General features: G+C 28.5%; 3 protein-coding genes across 3 annotated transcripts; 1 reads left to right on the forward strand and 2 right to left on the reverse strand.

Moving 5' to 3' along the window:
* Positions 1-340: 340 nt before the first annotated feature.
* Positions 341-2,153, reverse strand: eca (eclair). Its single transcript, XM_014416612.3, has 5 exons — positions 1,927-2,153; positions 1,744-1,859; positions 1,557-1,661; positions 1,330-1,476; positions 341-598 (listed from the first exon to the last, which is right to left on the reverse strand). The coding sequence occupies exons 1-5, from the start codon at positions 2,057-2,059 to the stop codon at positions 449-451; spliced, it is 651 nt and encodes a 216-aa protein (XP_014272098.1). The 5' UTR covers positions 2,060-2,153; the 3' UTR covers positions 341-448.
* Ddrgk1 (DDRGK domain containing 1) lies at positions 2,138-7,734 on the forward strand. Its single transcript, XM_014416611.2, has 6 exons — positions 2,138-2,324; positions 2,410-2,499; positions 3,800-3,906; positions 4,375-4,635; positions 5,963-6,068; positions 7,502-7,734. The coding sequence occupies exons 1-6, from the start codon at positions 2,231-2,233 to the stop codon at positions 7,660-7,662; spliced, it is 819 nt and encodes a 272-aa protein (XP_014272097.1). The 5' UTR covers positions 2,138-2,230; the 3' UTR covers positions 7,663-7,734.
* Positions 7,735-8,409: 675 nt separating this feature from the next.
* Positions 8,410-19,271, reverse strand: Smyd5 (SET and MYND domain containing, class 5). Its single transcript, XM_014416625.2, has 9 exons — positions 19,109-19,271; positions 18,911-19,038; positions 13,081-13,201; positions 12,904-13,010; positions 12,146-12,254; positions 11,943-12,071; positions 9,310-9,487; positions 8,982-9,204; positions 8,410-8,894 (listed from the first exon to the last, which is right to left on the reverse strand). Exons 1-9 carry the CDS (start codon positions 19,148-19,150, stop codon positions 8,789-8,791), a joined length of 1,143 nt encoding a protein of 380 aa, XP_014272111.1. The 5' UTR covers positions 19,151-19,271; the 3' UTR covers positions 8,410-8,788.
* Between the last annotated feature and the right edge of the window lie 319 nt (positions 19,272-19,590).

The following is a 19,590-nucleotide window of genomic DNA, read 5'->3' on the forward strand; positions in this document are numbered from 1 at the left end:
AAATAAAATAGGGGTGCTTTTTATATTAAACTAAAATGCTATGGAAAACATTCAGTAAAAAAATTCAAATTAAAATTTTAAATAGGTAATTATGAAAATAATTCTAATTTGGCGTGCAAATAACTTATTTAAATGATAACACTAGAATAAATCTGAAAATTGAAACTTAAAATTTTATTTGATTCGAAAGAAAATTTTCTGTTTTGTTATGGTTAGATAATCTCAACTAGCTCAGTTACACATTTCTGTAACACAAATTTTACAATTATTTAATATAACTCTTAAAGAATTAATAGGGGCAGAAAAACAAAATAGAGAATATGTTAAATAGACGGTGAAATATAAAAATACAATTTTCTTACAAATTTTTCACTTTTTTTTTTTTCCACAGGAAAAGTGAACAATTATCATTGATTTGCTTATCAAATGAGAAAACAAAAACAAAAAATCAGACCAATTTTTTAGCTTCAAAGAAACTCTTGAGATGCCTCATCTGCCAGGTGCCCATTGCAATAAGGATGACCAATTGTGCTATAGACCACCAGAACACTCTCTGATTAGTGCTTTCCGATGTTTGCCTGAATCTTTCTTCTCGGTACTGCAAGGAAAAAATAACATGTAATAAGCATAAGTAAATATAATTTGCAGTACAATATTAATTTCTAATATCTTCTGCTATTTAAGCTCTTTCTATACAAAAATATCTCTGATAGAAAAAAAAGAATTGTCTTATAGACAGCAGGTATAGATTTCTTTTTTCCAAAACCAGAATAAGTTGGAAATGGTAATTTTAACAAATTCTCTTGTCTGTTATGTTCAGCAATGTTTTCATAAATTCACAATATTATTTTTTTTTAAAGAGGAGCTCAACCTCCTTGACTACCTATCAATTAGTTTAAACTTGACACATCATTAATAATTTAAAGGGTATAATTTAAAAGGGCATTTTTTTTTTTACTATTTAATATTAATCATGCAAAAGTGTAAAATAAGCTATTAATAGGATGTCAGTTACTCAGCCAAACAATGTTTAAAAAAGTACAGCACCAATGATAGCAGTAACATTAATTAAAAATACAACATTTGTAACTAAATAATAGCAAAATAAATTAAAGAAATAACATATCCTATCTCACCTTTCAACAAAATTTCAGCTCATAAGCAACATTATAATCCAAAATATAATATACATTAGTTTAAATAAATTCATTATTTAAATTGGAAATTAAATGTGTTTTTTTTTAACATTTCAACAAATAAATAAAGAGGATTAAAAGCATATAAAAAAATGTATAAATTTAAAGTGAAAAAACATTGAAGTTAACATACTCTCTGATAGTTCTGCTCTTTGGTTATAGCTTCAACTTGATCCAACAACTGTCTCATTCGGAGTTGAAGATCACTAAGCTTTTCTTTCTGAGCAACATTGGCATAATCTATGGTATGCTCACCAACTTGTATATTAAGATGGACTCTCTATCAAAAAATGTCAAGCCCATTAGTACAGCAAACAAAATATTGAAACATATACATTAACGATCACTAAAGATCAATACCAGTTGAGTGCCGCCAATCCATTTTGTACTATTTGAGTACAAACAGATAACATGTTCTCCAGGAACATGGGAGGTGAAAGATATTCTACCCTCAGAGCTGTATACCTGAAAAAAATCAAACATATAGTAAGTGATTTTAAATTATTACAACTATTTTTTTCTTTTAATTAATAAAACTTGTTTTTACTCTAGATAAAATGGTTTTCATATCTGGATCTTTCACTTCCACATGCATTCCAATGCCAGCACTTGATTTCATAAATCCTCCAGTTCTAGGATCATGAAGTTCAACTCTGTAGTTCACTAAAGAAGGAAGCAAAATGAATAACTGCTAATAAATAAATGAAAAAAAAACATGACCTGTAGTTACCCAGAACTGTAGTTTCATCAGGTACTTCTTCAATAAAACATTTTCTTTCAGTCTCACCAATGTGAAAATATAAACCCGAAGTAAATTGAAATATTAGCACAAATAAAGAAATACTGCTTATTACACTGTACATTTTGAAATGAGTTTAAAATAAACAGAGCTCTAAATCTCTGTACACGTAACCTTTAGCTACGTCAAGAAAGGTTAATCCAGTGGCAGATATATAACCTTCGTTGGGGGAGGTTATTCAATGTGATAATAAGTTAGTTGTTTAGTGTTGTCAACCTGGTTGCTAGTTTTCTTAATGGATTTGTCAATTTTATTAGCTCTTGCTTCTGGACTAATTATAATTGTATTAATATTCTTTATATTACGAGAACGTTCGAAAAGCTCAGATGGTATCATAATAAACATGTGTAATTTTTTTGTAATTATTTTTTGTGAAAATCGCATATTTAGTAAATTTTTTAACCAACTTTTTAGAAGAGCAAGAAGAACCAAATGAAGAACAAGGGCAGAGAAGAGGAGCCCCAGCTCCAAGAAATGCTAGGGCTAGGCTGAGAGCAGCTGCTGGTACTATTTGTCTTTATATAACTTTATTTATTGGCCTCCTTTTTTTATATATTAATACAATAATAACTATACATCAATGATTAATAGATATATAATTTTCATTTAGTGCTACGTTTGTTTTATTGTTAAAAATGTAAAAATCTGTTTTTGTTTGGAATCATCTTCAAGAATGTGGTTCATATTCTTTTCTCTTTTTACATGGTTTCTTCCAACAACCAGTTTCATACCTTACTCATTTCTGAATACGTACTGAGATTATCTAAAGTACAAATGGTTTTGTTAGCTAATAAGAAATAGTAATTAGATACACTACAGACCGCACTTATATTTCTAAAATAGGCACAACTCAAAGCATAAGCAAAAATACACTTCTGTCAAGATTACTGAAGGAAGAAGGGTAGCTTTAAGATATTATGGGGTGGCACAGATATAATATGATTGGTATAGTGCACTTTTGTCTCTATTACTGTATTAAAACTACCTTCCCAACTTCAGTAAAAGTGATGCAGGTGCGTTCTTATAGGTAAAATCATCCTTTAGAAATACTAGTATTGTATGCTGATAAATATACTTACATTTTTATTTTACTGTTACTATGATATTCAATTCCTTGAATTTACCACTGATATCAACATCATTTGAATCCATGAGGTGTATATCTATTTAATGATTTACCCAGAGTGACTGAGGTCAATCGTAATTGTTGGAAAAATAAAATTTATACTTGTTGATTGATCCAAGAGGGGTACTCTCTATAGATTGTCATATTAAAATTCAAAACTTCATTATTAGGAAAAATAATTGCTGTGTAATCTGTGTTTCCTTGTAAATATAAAGTTGAGGATTGTTAGAAGAATTATGGCTGCAAACAGGAGCCATTTTGATCCCCTTAAGCACTCAAAATGAGTTGGAGAAATTGTTACCAAAACATTGAAATAGTTCCAGTTGTTAAGGTTGTCAGATTATCCCAGGTAGGACATATAGCTAGAATGGAGGACAGTCAGATTTTGATAAACCTCTTTGGTGTAAAAGTCCTTTTAAAACAAAAAGAATGTTTCTTATGTATTTATTCATAATTATGATAATTATCATTTAAAGCTTCTGTGTACACCTGTCGTACACCCCTGATATTATTAGAGCGGTTGAAAGATTTAACTCTTAAAGAGTTTTAGTTCCAAAACAGAGGACAAATGTTATACCAAATATCCTCTTCTCATTGAGTTTATTTTTAAAATTTAATTTATAATAAAAATTCTAAATTCATTTTTATCTATTTTTTTTTGTTTAATTCGCTTTCCAGCTCAACGTGATATTGAAGAAGAAGTTGAAGATGTTGAACAGGAAAAGGTTGGAGCCAAAAAGAGGGCAAAACTTGAAGCAAAAGCAGAAAAGAAAGCTCAACGAGAAGTATGATTTTAGTGATTTATTTTTTCCTTATTATGAATTGAGTATTGTCTCCATAAAATCCTTCATCAACGAACAATTGCCAATATTATTAATAATTTTCTATTGGTGTGGCATCCTGAATATATTATTATTTCTGATTGTTAGGTCCTATCAGATCTCTGATTGCTGAAAATTGTAATCTAACTTGAATAAGTTGTTTTATTCTTATTTTTATCAATACCTAATTATTAACTACTATTATTTGATCAAATCCAAAATATTTATTTTAAATCAAAATAAATCAGTTTAGATGAGTAATATTTTTTCTGTAGCTATTCATACTGATAGATTCTGAAAAAAAAATCACATTATTGTTTAGTATTAAAATATTTGTACTGTGAATACATGTTGACTTTGTTCAATAAAAATACACTTATTTTTTGTATGCTATGCATTAAAATTGATTGTTAATAAAGAAATACATTTTAGGCTGAAGAAAGAGAGCGAGAAGAGAAAAAGAAAAGAAAGGAGCTGTTAGAGGAAGAAAAAAAACGTCAAGAAGAGAAGGAAAAGCTCGATGAAGAGAAAAGAGAGGAAGAAGAAAAAAAGGCTAGAGAGGAGCAAGAAAGGAGGGAGCATGAAGAATATTTGAAGTTAAAAGCTTCATTTCATATTGAAGAAGAAGGTTTTGATGAGACTGAAATACGGGAGGATGAAAATCTTCTACAGAACTTCATTTCCCATATACAGGTATATTGGTTATTTTTTTTATGAGTTATTTTTATATCATTCGACCATTTAATGTTTCCAGTCTGTATATTTGTTTTCATGGTTTTTAGGTATTAAAAAAAAATTGTATTATTTTGTTGGTATTTTTGAAAAGAATACTAAGATATAATTGATATGAACCTTCCACTTTCTTCCCATTTGGTACTGAGTGTAATGTTCAAGGAACATTGGTTTGTTCCTAAGGTGAAAATAATTCAGCACGAATGATATGTATGTTAAAAACGAGAACGAAATTTATAACGTTTGCTTGTGAATCCAGCACTGGTAGTCTTGGAGTAGTAAGGAGATGGCAGTGGAACAAGAAAAATTTTTTTCCCAACAAAAAATGGTATTCATCATGAATATTGTTACATGTAACATTATTCAATTAACTATGTGAATAATAGCTGCCAAAGAAGTAGTTTGGGGGCATTTATTTGGAAGTATTCTCTCATATTTGTCCGACTCTTGGTTTGGTTGAGAATAGTGATTTTGTGAGAAAACATCACAAATTTTACTTTTTAAGTAGTAGTAACTAAACTGTTATGTTGCAGTGTTAATTTTAATTTAGCCTAAACCTACTTATGAAATCATCAATTTTAAGTAAAATTTTGGTTTTGGAGCTTCAAAATCGTCATTTTTAAAATGTAGTTTTAACATAGAAAATAAATTTTCAAATGCTTGAACGATAAATTAGTGGATGGAATTTGAAAATAAAAAATTGATGTGGCATAATTTTTGCTCTAATATATAAAAGGTGTTTCTTTAGGGGAAATACATTGGTAAATGGATCAGAGGAAGTAGAGAATGGAATTTGTTTAAATTGATAAGATACCATCAAGATTCTTAGCCGCACTACTTCAGACCATTTTATTAAAATTGGATTAACACTTATATGTGTTATAACTGTCACATGAATTTGATTGTAGATAGACAAATAGACAGAAAGAGGAAAGATATTTTTTTCTTCTTGATGTCTAAAGCACTAAACGCAAATGAAATTTTTGATTCTCACAACAATAATTTTTTTTTCACATTCTACGTGAAAGCTTTCCTTCCGTTGATATTTGGTTGTGCGGAAACAGTACTAATAGTGAAAAAAGTGATAATTGACACTCAAGTTTTGTCATCCAAAACATCTATATTAATATTCCAGATCAAAATATATTGAACAAATTAATTATTTTGTCCAACTTGCAAGATTCATAAAAGCCAAATGGTCATATTATAAAAGAATGACCCTTATGCTTGTGTCTAGATTTAATGGTTTTTGTTTTTCTACTATTATACTATTTTTTTACTTTTCCAGAACTCAAAAGTATTGCTTCTGGAAGATTTGGCCTCCAAATTCCACATGAAAACACAATCAGTAATTGATAGAATCCAAGATTTACAAGCAGAAAAACGATTAACAGGTGAAATTCAATTTCAGTTTGAATCTTTAGTTTTTTAAAATTTATTTATTGACATTTACAACAACTGTATATAAAATACAACAAGTAAATTTGAAGTAAAATCATAATGGTATGATATAGGCGTAATGAGAAACTACCCATTGGTAGCACTCTAAATCATTGGTTGTAATTTCTTTAATTGCTCATATTTTAATTTATTAAGTTATTTTGGCATAGATAATGATATTACTGTTAATATAATATATTTTTTATGACAATTAAGTGAAAAAAAAAATATCAAGAGGAAAAAATGGCTATTATGGAAGTGTAAAAAAGTTGGGAGTATTTAAAATCCTTGAAGTTAAAACCTTTATTTAATATTGAAAAAGATTTCATAGTTGTCCACTGTTATTTTTACACACAATAGTAAGTAGTTATTCATTAGAGGACACCTTCCCTGATTTCTTTAACTTTCATTACTCGGTCAAATTTTTAGCATTACTATCTAACTCTTATAAGTAAATTTTTTCATAGTAAGATTAGACCAAATGTTATCATGGAATATTAGGGCCAGGAAAGGGAGGGTTATGGTTTATTGGCTTTGTATTTATGAATCAATTAAATAAATTTTGTCCTGAGATTTGAAAATGTTTCCTAATTCCTATTAGGGATTTTGAGATTTTTTGAATTAAGTTTGTCTATTTGTATGTGAATTTATTCCAAATAACGGTCCTAACTGTCTAGTTATGACAGTAAACCCATGTTACTATGAATTCCTCGATATGGCAAACCAAAATCAAATGGCATCCTGGTAGCACAGGATAGTGGTTGATGGCACTTACTGTCAAGTTACTACAGTAAACCTTGTTAGTACAAACTCCTCGTTATAGCAAACCAAAATCAAATGGTGTGCTGATCAACAGGTTTATGGCACTAAGGTCGTAGGAATCCCTTTATTCTGAAGAGTGAGACAAATTTGTTATCAAGGCAGTGAATGAAATGCTGCCTAAACACTACTTCTATTCCAGGGTTTCCCAATGAATATTGTAAGACAAATATGATTCTGACTCCAGTCGACCTGACCTGAAAGCAATATGCTCTTCTTCTTCTAATTTTCTTTGCATATGTTCTAAAATTCTTACATATTTTTTTTTATATGACTGAAGATATTGGTTTAGTTATTATAGCACATATGATATATATTATTAAATATTAGTATCCTTAATCCTTCGGAAACATGCTTATAAATCTCTTTTTATTTATTTACTTTTAAACTAAACACACTCAGGTGCCATATTTCTGCAGTCTCACTAAGTTTTATTCATTCAATTGCTGATTCTACTTCCTCAACTGGTTCAAAACTTATATGAAAATACTTATTTATTTTCAATTCAATAAGTTGTATTTTATTAATTTTAAGGCATATCATGACTACTTCTGTTTTCTTATTTCAGGTGTTATTGATGACAGGGGAAAATTCATTTATATTTCACAAAAAGAATTGGAGGCAGTTGCAAAATTTGTTAAACAAAGAGGACGAGTTTCAATTGCTGAACTTGCAGAAAATAGTCAGCAACTTATCAATTTAAACCCAAATATTGTTGTTGAATCTTAATTGTAAATAATTCTGGGTTTTGTATGTAAATTTTTTTTAAAATGAATATAAACATTTAAAAAAAAGAAATTATTTTCCATAGTACTGTGTCGGAACTAATTTGATATAAACTATATGTATATTTTTTTATTTAAGATGTTTAATTTAGAGGGAAGTTGATCGAAATACAATATCCTTTAAAAAAGTAAATGGTATATTGTAAGTCTGTTTATTTGATTGGAACAGATATGATTACCCAAAAATAAATGGAGTATTGTCCGGGTCAAATTAAACTCAAATAGTAATATTTTGTAGTATTTGAGTTTAATTTGACCGCACCCGGACCATATTCCATTTATTAATACACATGGTCAATCAGCAATCTTGATTACCTAAGGGGTAAATAAAGTACCATTACAGTACACTAGTTAGAATTGATATAATTGTCCTGGAGGGAGAGCAGGTCAAAAGGCTTTGAGCAGGCAGCACCTCCATCTGAATCGGGGATGATGACAAACCTCATCACGGAACCTGTAAATCTTAAGATGATGGTATAAATTAAACCTAATGACTTTACACTCACAACCTGAAGTATACAGAGTATTGAAGTTGTACCCTTGTTTTATAAGTAATTTCTCATGGAATCCTTAACTTTTGTTTAATTAATTTTTTGATTAATTCAAAATGTATAAATATCCTAGAACTTTCCATAGGTTCGTATGGAGCATTCCCCAATAATATAAACTAAAAAAAACAACAAAAAACAAGTAAATAAAAATAGAATGTTTATTTAAACAATACTAGCAAGGATACAGCTATGAATTACAGTATTGCTCTTAGCAGCCTAATTGTTAAAGAAAGTCATATGAGTATATGACACACCAGATATTCGATAAATAAATATTAAATTTTTCTTTATATCAGTAGACTTTAATTTAACAAAACATTGATCTATGTACATAAAGTAAAAAGTTGTGGAAAGATTATTTAAAATATATAAAAATAGAAAGTTAATAGCTATTAAAGCAGCAAAGTTTTTCAAACTTAATTATAAAAGATTTTTTACTAAACAAAGGAATAAAACTGCTGAAGTAATAACTTCTGTTTGTGCATTATAATTGCAATAATTAGCACCAGCACAGACTGATCATTCTTCATCCATATCAGAATCAGTTTCTTCTTCACTTGTCACATCGGGTTCATCAGACTGCTTCAAGCACTTTTCACATTCACATTCAAATAAGTAATACTCCCTGAAATGTATTAATAAGTTTTGATTTATTACATTTTGAATAAATTTAATAACTTAAAGACAGAAAAATATTACTAGAAAAACAAACCTTAAATGTTTATTTCGAGAATGTTTACTTCGTTCTAATTCACATTCGTCTAAATAGCTTATACAAATTTCTTCCCCTGCCGATATAGGTGTTTTAGCAACTAATGCCAAAGTAAAGTCACCATATGGAAATGTACTGCTTGCGTTAGGTAAACAACTATGATTAATACATCTTTCTAATTGGTATAAACCAGATCCTTCATTATTTAAAAAACAACCAACATCTAGATTGAAACAAAAGACAAAAATAAGTAAGTAAATAGAATGAAATACTTTTGTTTTAAAAGAAAACTAAATCAATATAAATTTATGATTAAAATGTCACTCACGGCGATCCATGCCAAGGTAAATATTATCAATAAATTCATTGATTTCATTCCTCCTTTCTTCTGTCATCTCAAACTTTTCCACATTTTTTACCCAAATACTAAAAACACTTGTTCCAATCCCTTGACTATTTCTTCCAGCAATTGCAAAGAGTGTTTTCAAGCCGTCTTCTGTAACAAGCTGTATTTATCATTAAAATTTCAATAAGAAAATAATGAGTTCATATAAGAAACAATTTTATAATGAGGCATACCTTAAAATAAAATTGATCATTTCACATGGAATTTACATTAATTAAAATTAATTGTGAATTATTAGTCAACACTCAAAAAATCGTAAAATATAAATATATAAAAAAAATCATTATTTTTTTTATGATGGATTTCAATTGACACAAAATTAACTGTTCAGTTATAATTTTATAGAAATTTAAAATAAAAAAAAAAAAAACTTGATAAGATTATTTAATGAAGGGTATTTTAATCGCCAAAATGACTGAAAATTTGGTTTGTAGTAGAAATTTTAAGGAATATAATTAAAAACCATTTTTATTGATGAACTCACTTTTTATATCTTAAAATTATATATTAATTTAAAACACAAGGGACAGTCTTTTATCTTGATACAATGATGTGATATAAGGTAGAAAACTGGTAAACAAAGTTATAATTAAGATTAAATTAGCAAAAATAAATTAAATAGTAATAAATGAGCGTGATATATAAAGAATAACATTATGATGGGAGATATAATTGTTTTGCCAAGTCATTCTTAATGCTTGTAAAACATTAGGTTATAAAAAACGTGTTTAGAATTTGGTTTATCTAAATTAGGAAGATCCAATACCTATGAAGCACCCACGATGTCCCACTACTTTCAACCAATGTATGGGCATTTTATCAATTCTTGGGAAAATTAATTTTTTTCAATTGAATTAATCTTTCTCATCATTATCTGTTTCTAAATTCTCCCCTCTGGTTAAAATACCGATGTAAAAATTACACAATCTGTCTAATTATCAACAGTTCCTTTCCTCCATGATCGTTTCATTAGATTTTAACAATTAAATTAGAACGGCATACAATGCCTCTAATGTTCCTTTATTACTCGAGTACTGAATTACTGTTTAAAATTTGTTCTAGGGACAGGATTTGAAATTAAGAATTAAAGGCAACTAATTCATACTATATGAAAATAAATATAAAGAAAAAAGGTCAACAATTATTTTATTGCACGTATTTATAAATCGGGCACAAATTTCATTTTTTTTTTTTACTTAAATTACACCAGTCAATAAGAATTGTGTCTCTAGATTCTAGATATTCTATTTTGATTCCTTCCATACCACTAATACAAGAAAAAAAAGATTTACCAGATAAAGTTTGCTTTTGTAGGAACTAGAATGTCATTTTAGATTTTAAGCTATATACAAAAGTTTTTCAATTATTGCCAAATAATTCTAAAACTAAAGCCCTGATGTTATTACTTTGAATTTCTTTTTTTTAAATTAATAAAATTGATTACATTTGAAACCAAAATAAACTCAGTGTAACGATTATTATCTAAGATGCAACTTTCCAAACATTGACCATTTTCCCTAAAAATTCAAAAATTCCAATTGACTCTAATTCCTTGAAGTTGAAATATCTTCAAAAATATTCATTCTAAAAGAACAAATTTGAAGTTAATTTAATTAGTTTCCGTTATAGACCCATAACAGAAAATTATGCTCTCTTAAAAATGGAGCATAATAAAAACATTGACAGTAAAATCTGAGAGAAACATTTCAAACATTAACTTTTAATAAACAGCATAAATATAAAATAATAATTGGGCGTATAGAAAACATAGAATTTATTTATTTCCAAAACATTTTATTAAAATTTAATTAATACCACTTAGGCAGTTTAATTCATATAGACTTACTTACTTAATTAATATAGTAATCTAAGAGAACAATTGAGCCTGAAAATTTTGAAATAGCAGTTGCTTAAAATTAGTTTGTTTTGTTTCATTATTCTTGCAGAATGAATATTTTTGTAGTCAAAATAAGAGATAATTCCAACTTTTTTATTTTTTGTGGAAAATGATCAATATTTGGAAAACCACATCTTGGAATATAATGGATGAACAGAGCTTATTTTGGTTTAAAATTGTAGTAAGTTTTATCGATTTTGGAAAAAAAGTAAAGTAAATTCTATTAAACACTTAGTTTTGGAGTTTTTAGTAACAATAAAAAAAAAAAAAAAGTTGCAATAATTTTGCTAGAAATCCAAAACATCGTTCTGGTTTCTACAAAGGTAAACTTTACAAGTAACTAATGAAAGTTTTGGTAGTCATTGGATGAATAAAATTAAAATTGAATTGCTCAAATATTAAAAAACTTATACAAATATTAAATATAGGTGTTTACTGATCTATATTATTTATAACTTTTCTTACCATTTCTGCCATATTTCACCTCATTATACCTTTTTTTGTAACCCTGAAGGCATGCAATGTGGGCCAAAATGTCCGTCATTAAATAAATAGTAACTACAATTTTAAATGTTTTTCTTGATTGGTACCCAGACTATATTTTTCTTAATTTTTTTTTTAACTCTATAAAATTCATCAAGAACCTGGGTATACTTACTGATTGTGCATGGCATGTCTGAAAAATATCTAACATCAATAGTCGTAGACATTCAAATTTTTCAAAAAACTGTTCTCCCAAAAATTTAAGAATTGATCCATCTCTTTCTTCAGTCGTACCATGGGCAAACTGCAGAAAATGTTTTATTTTTAAAATCTTAAGAAGTTAAAAATTATATAAAGACCATATTGAACCATAATCACCTCTAAAAAAGCAGAAATTGCAGAATCTTTGTCTTGTGCTTGTTCAATAATAGCAATCATTCGGGCAATTAACATCACGGATGCTGTTTCTGGAGGATAATGCATCGTCCTAAATTATCATAAAGCATTAAAATACAGGTTTCCAGAGAAATATGAAATAAGCATAAAACTAATATCAACAATTTAAAAAAATTGTAAGCATAGCCTAATTAAAATTGAGGACCATGGTTTCTAAATCAGATAATTCTATCATGTCATAAAACGAGAGATCCAATTCCAACTAAGCATGCTAACTGTGTTTATGCAGCATAGAAGTCTACTAATGCTTAGTCCATAGTATAGTCTTTTCTATTACCTACCTCAACTTACAAATTTAATCAGATGTCTGTAGTTGTATACAACTGATAGGAATATATTTGGAAAATATTTCGGACACAGATGTTAAAAGTTTTAAAAATAAATAAATTTAGCAGTTAAATCGCATATGACATGATTCCATGTCAATTATAATTTAAGAAATTAATTTTCAATAGTATACATGATAAATTTAAGATACAGTTTTATCTGCCAATATTAAAAGATGAATAGGTGAAAAATGATAGCATACTTAAAATTGTAGCCGCCGTTTCATGGTCCTACAAATCAATAATAATGTACAATTAAGAAATTTCATTTGCTCATCACCAAGTATCTTTATTTACTAATAAATAATCATTACAATATCATTATAATCTTGAATTTGGTGACAAAGTACTCACTTCCATGCTTCGTAGAGATTTTTAAGAACAGGATGGGTTCCAAAACATAAATATTCATGATACTGAGCCCAAGACTGTTGTTTACAAGAGTCACTACAAAAACCAACCTAAAAGGTGAAACATGTTAAAATTAACTCTGATATGCAGAATTTAATTTGTCTAATTTAATTGACTTACCCCACATTGATCACAATATCTATGGAGGCTCTTATTAACAGGGCATAATTCAGGAAACGGTAGGACAATATTTGGATTATTTGTCAGTCTTCTAATATTTTCTTCTGTATCTTCCATCGGCCTGGTAAATAAGAAAATAAAACTCATGGTAGTTGTATAATAATTAATTAGTAAGTTGATATAATACGTAACTTTTGAGTTTTATTTTGACTAGATTCAAACATTATGTAGATCGTAATATTGTCTACAAATTCATACATAATATGACAATATATAGTAAATATGAATTTGATATTTTTTTGAAGGATTTACAATAAATGCATATATATAAAAACTGTATAGATAAAAATTATTGATACAAGAGACCAAATTAATTGATCAATTTGAAACATTGTTGTTCTGAGTATAAATCTGTGAAAATTATACTCTAATATAAAGTGATAAATTTTTTAATGTTTTAGCAGAATTCATGAAAATGACAATTTCTTTTCAGTGAAAATTATGTTTAAAAACATAACAAGCAGCCTAAATTTATATGTAAGATCGATGTTTTGTAATTTAAAAATACTAAATACAAAATCCCAAAACGTAATAAAGTACAGATTATTTTCTATGGTTAATGTAAAAAATAGTATATCTAAAATATAAATATATCTTCTATAAGTTGAGCAAAAGTAAACTTCCATTATAAAAGAAAGATGGTCTGTGAGCGGTCACAATAACTCAAATAGTAATCAAACTATTTATTATGGGCTAATGTTATGCCCCACTTTAAAGACCTTTCTTAATGAAGGAAAACTCAAGAATCATTCTTATGCGTTTCTCTATTCACAAAGCTCTTTAAAGTGGGGCAAAACATTAGCCCATAATAAATAGTTTAATTACTATTCGAGTTCCTGCTCATGGACCATCTCCTTTTTATATAAGACACGGTCAATCAACGATCTTCCAACAAACTTCCATTGTTATTATATATTACATCAATTTATAATAAGTTGGTTTATATTTCGGGGTTGAGTCCATTTTCAAAACAACCTCACATATTATATCAACATAGCTTTTATCAAATTGTACAATTAATCGTCATATTAAATAATAATATTTTAACCAAGAGCTGTTAGCTCAACTTTCTCAGTAAATTTCATACCTCTTTGTAGAAATATGAGATTTGAGAGATTAGTTTGTTATGGATGATCGATACAGCAAAGGTGAAAGAAAGTTTCAAGATGAATTCCAATTGAATTGAGAGTATCTCCAGAGCTGAGATAAGTGAGATTAACCAGTATTACAAGAATAAGTGAACATAGATGATGGTTTGTCCTGAACCATCTGGAAATAGTAAAAGTGATCATACAAGGGAAATCAAGAAATGGACAGGCCTACAGGTCATCATGAGTGAAGGATTATGAAGATTCACAGATCATGAAGATGATTCACAGAATACTCTGTGAGTGAAATTGGAATCAACTTATTGAATATGAATAGTTAGAATATAATTTTAGTTGTAGAGGTCTGACACATCAAAAAATAAATTGGTCGTAATTATAATATTAGAAAAATTAAATTAACAATAATTGCAGTAAGGCAGTAGAGCTTCAGAAATAATACCATATTTTCATTCATGAAGACAATAATTTCTCATATATTTTGGCTAATGGTTTTAAATAAACTTTTGTTATAAAAGTAAGATTATTAATTAAGCCACTTAGCTCTGAGTTAAAATTCAAGTAAAAAAAAAAAAATAAACACTATTATCTGTTAAGGTTCTTGAGTTTAATAAATTTTAAAGGAAGTACTGTCTAAATCTCTTGGGTAAGGAGGTAATTTCTAGTTCACGCTCAACTGCCAGATGTCCCCCCTAATTAAGAATAACCACTTTTACAGAGGCTAGGTGTATCTCAGGATTGGTCAGGGTGACAGCTCAGAGCATTATTCATTGAACTATTAAACTCCCTGAAAATCAAATAGATGAATAAAATTGAACTAAAAAAAAAATTTTTTACTTTTAACAAATAATTATAAAAAATGAAATTTACATTTAACTTTTTCTCAAACAATATTTGAAACTATGAAAAACAAGGTCACTCCCCCCCCCCCTCCAAAAAAATGAGAAAGTTTCTGATAAATTTCGGAACATCACATAAAGATAAAACTAGTTAAAACAGCTCAAAATCACTTTTGAATAATAGGCATGATGTGGAAAGAATAAGTGTTACCAAGAAAAACTTGATTCTCTTTAACATTTAGAAAAAACTTTTTTTTTTTTTCCTTTGTAATCTTCATATATATATATATTCTTAAATATTAATTAACTGATTAAAAAATAAAAATCTTCACTTTTCTGACATCTTAATTACTAGTTTTAGATATTTTTTTTTTTTTAGTTTGAATTAATTAATGGATTCCACTTAACAAACAAATCTTACTTAAATAAATGCTAATATAAGTTAAAATATATATACTAATGATTATTTTTTTATTATATTATATTATTATTTTTTTATTAACTGATAATGATTTAGTTTAATGCAACGATTAAACTTTATAAAATTACATGCAGTCATCCAATACAAAGAATTTGTATTATAAATTATAAATATAAAATGATGCCCAAACTTTTTTTTGCTACTCTGTCTCTCCTCTGACAACAGTGTTTTAGGGGCAATTTTCTCAATGTTTCTATTCCTTAAAAAATTTGGATATTTCTGTATTATGCCTCCAATAACTATCACCTGACACCATAATATGTATCTTCTTCATTGATAGTATTGGAAGAATTTATGTGGTGGTGTTAAAAAAAAAAATGCATTTAATTTAATTACTATTTTGTTTTAAAAAAAAAACAACAAAAAAGAAACGGAAAAAGTAACAATTAGCATTTTAGTTGCAAAAATTTCCTGATGGGTTATTAACTGTCAACTTCCCTTTCCACAAGGGATAAATAGGACCCCATCAAACATTTTTCAGTTGAGGTCTTACCAAGCAGAGGTCCTTGTCAGTGGAGAAGTATCTTTTCAGTTTTTTATCAAATGCTTAAACAATATTTCAAACAATGTTCCTTGTTTAATTGATATATGCTTTTTACAATGTTTAACATTACTTCTCCATTGGTTATTATTTTTTAAATAAATACATATCTCATGACCATTCTCACATACTTTCCTCATTGTAATAATTTCAAAATGTTATCGCGTTTTCTTCCATACAAGGTAATTCGCAGATAAATAGGACCCCATCAGACATTTTTCAGTTGCAGTCTTACCAGACAGAGGTCCTTATCAGTAGATAAGTATCCTTTTCAGTTTACCATCAAATACTTGAACAGCTATTCATTTCCATTGATAAGGACCACTTGCTTAGTGACACATCAACCGTTAATGGAATAGAAAGCAGACCTTGGGAGTAATTCAAAGGAAACATTTTGAAATTCAAACTAAAATAATTTTTTGTATTTTATATTTATAAAGTAAAACATAAGATACAACATTAGTAACTATATGATCTTTTAAAAATAGTAAATAATAAAAATGTATTTGAATTTCATTTTCTGTAAACAAATTAAATACTTTTTAGTTAAAATACACTATATTAAATATTTATATAATCACTAAATTAAATATTTTTTTTACCCAGGTGTGCTAAAAATATCTGTTTAAAGTTTGTTCATTTCAAGAGGGAGTGGTAATCGACAGTTGCGTTTTACTAATCACTAAAAATTAATGTGATGAATTATGAAAATATTAGGTTTAAAAAAAAAAATTACATTTCAAATCCCCAAAAATATAACAACATTTAACATTATTTCGGCTGCAAATAATCCCTAATAGCATTTAAAATAGCAACAATGTGTCTTCTATATGAAGACGTCGCCACATATTTACGAATCTAAATTATGTCGCACAGTTCCACAATGTGTTTTGTTCCGCCATTTTATACTACCACAGACTTCCGATTTGCTGAGTATCTGTATCACTGTTAGAGTCAATAATATTATAACAATAATTGTCTTCGAAATTTTTTATTGTCAGTTCTTCTTTATTATCTCCTTTCCTAGAATCAGAATAAACCATGGATCCATCCTTAACATTATTTTTTATTTATTTCAAAATAGTAATTGCCTTTCTATCTGGTACAGCCACAACAAAATGCTCATTGGTTTCTCTACAAATCCTGCCAAAGATCCATTGTTCTTGCAGAAATCAACCCACTTGATTTTTTCTTTCTGATAAAAGAATTTTGTCAATTTCAACACTTTTCCCTAGCCCTCTGATTTTTTTCTTTTCTCTGGATAGCATATTGTGTGCACAGATATCTCTCATATAATTGTTCCAATTAATACTGATTTGTCGGATAAATTTAATTAATGTTTACCCCATTTAATTGTTAAATTTTGAGACCAGCTATAAATAATCCTGAGGGTAGTTATAAAGGATATTTTGGATCCTGCAAACAATGTTCCTTGTTTAATTGGTACGTGCTTTTCACAATATTTAACATTATATCTCCATTGGTTATTATTTTTTAAATAAATATAAATCTCGTGGCTATTCCACATATTTTCATAGTTGCAATAATTTCAAAATGCTATTGCTCAGCGAGATGAAGCTGAATTTTGGATGCCCTTCAGATAATGAAAATGAAACTTATTTACATTATGCAAATAATTAGGGACTAATTCAAGAACAGCTTGATAAATTCCATAAAGGATGGGCAGGCAACTGTGCTAGAACTTCTACTGCGAAACATAGTTTAGGTGGAGTCCTCAGACTTCGAATGTAATAGTGCCAAGTCAAAATACAAGAAATAGGTAACTCTGATGAGGCTGGCCAGAGTATTAAACTTATCCGCAAATGGCTGGAATCCATTGGAGTACAGTTGGCATACAGTATGACAGAGGCATTTCTTATCAGTAGTAGGAAAAGGATAGAATAATTAACTCTGCGAGTACTAAAGGAAAAAATTTGGCCCCAGCGTGCCTTGCGTATCTGGAGTTAGAAACGAAGGTTGGCTGCAGCTCAATGAGCATATCCAATGGGTAAGCAATAAGGTGGCTAGAGTGAAGGCGGCACTGTCTTGGCTGATGTTCAATGGGTTGATAAGGAAAAAGTAGAAATTTCCTACTACCTCACCCAGTTGCTCATGGGAACTTGGATGAATGAGAAATTTTTGATTTTTCCAACATTTTGAAAAGTTTCAGCAGTGTGAAAAAAAAAAATTATAAGCTGGAACAACCAAGCATACACTTCGGTAGCTGTTGGGATTTTGCCCTAATCATCCCATTCTTGAGAAGTATTAACAATATGTCCTTCAAATGTTTGGGGACAACGTACAATATCTCTGACAATTCTTCCCAAAATAAACAATGTTGTTATTCACCTGTTCATAGTAATTTTAGGGATTAAGAATTGAGAAGAGAAATGATATCTTGAAAATTAAACTTGAAAACCATGAGTGCCTTCTACAGAACTGACAGAGTGTAATGAATCCCATACTGAGTAGAACTATTTTTCTAGCTAGCTTAAAACTAAATTGGCAACATTCGTTCAAATTTAGATATCAACTTAGCATGAACCAAATATAAATCTGACAATACAATAAAATTTTTTATCACTGCTTCTACACAAAACTTCAACAGTTAATTAAGATAACAAATCTATTTTATATGATAATCTCGATGTTTTATATGATCATACTGATATATTAAGAATAATCTTACTATAACAACTAATGAACATTTTGAAATAATGAAAGTTGAGAGATTAAATAAACGAGCCTGAATAATGAACAAATTGTCTTTTTTCTTAAGAAACCAGAAGAAAATCAACCATACCTCATACAATGATGACAAGCTAGATACCCATAAGTTTCATTCCAGGCAAATTGACAAGAAACTAATGGCTTTTCCTCAAATATGACTTCGTTTTCAAGGAAATCCTTGGTCGCAAAAAGTCCTTTGCCCTGTTCAAAAAATATTTTAAATTAAAATGTTGTAAGAACCAATGCATTATTCTTTGGAAGAATTATTAACTTTTCTATCACTGCAATGCCTGATTTCATATCCCAATGCCATGACATCTAATGAAACTTTCACAATTCACAACAATAAAGACTGCAAAACAAAATATTTCAATTACGTATCCAAAACAGAGATTGCATGGACATCACGTGTCAAATGCGTAAACGTTCAAATACGACTAGTTACTGACTTTAGAGGTTATTTTTATAAATACAAAATTGCAGAATACAAACTTAATTAACTTTCTTTGTAAGAATAGTAAGCGAGTTTTCTCATTACGTTACTGAAGTTCTTACGTTTTTTTTTTCAAAATAATTGCAGCGTTGTATAATAATTTATAATTGCATAGTATAATGTATGGAGGATGGCAATAAGATCTCTCAGTAGGCTTTGATTCTGCGTGTTCATTCATATTCTCAGTGTTATTACTGGTACCGGTAATGGTATTTGGTGGGGGGAACAAGTTCGACAAGTGGGCCTTTTTGCCAATCCCT

Source organism: Halyomorpha halys, unplaced genomic scaffold (genome assembly GCF_000696795.3).
Source record: "Halyomorpha halys isolate HHAL.00 unplaced genomic scaffold, Hhal_1.1 Scaffold128.1, whole genome shotgun sequence".
Lineage (NCBI taxonomy): Eukaryota > Metazoa > Arthropoda > Insecta > Hemiptera > Pentatomidae > Halyomorpha > Halyomorpha halys.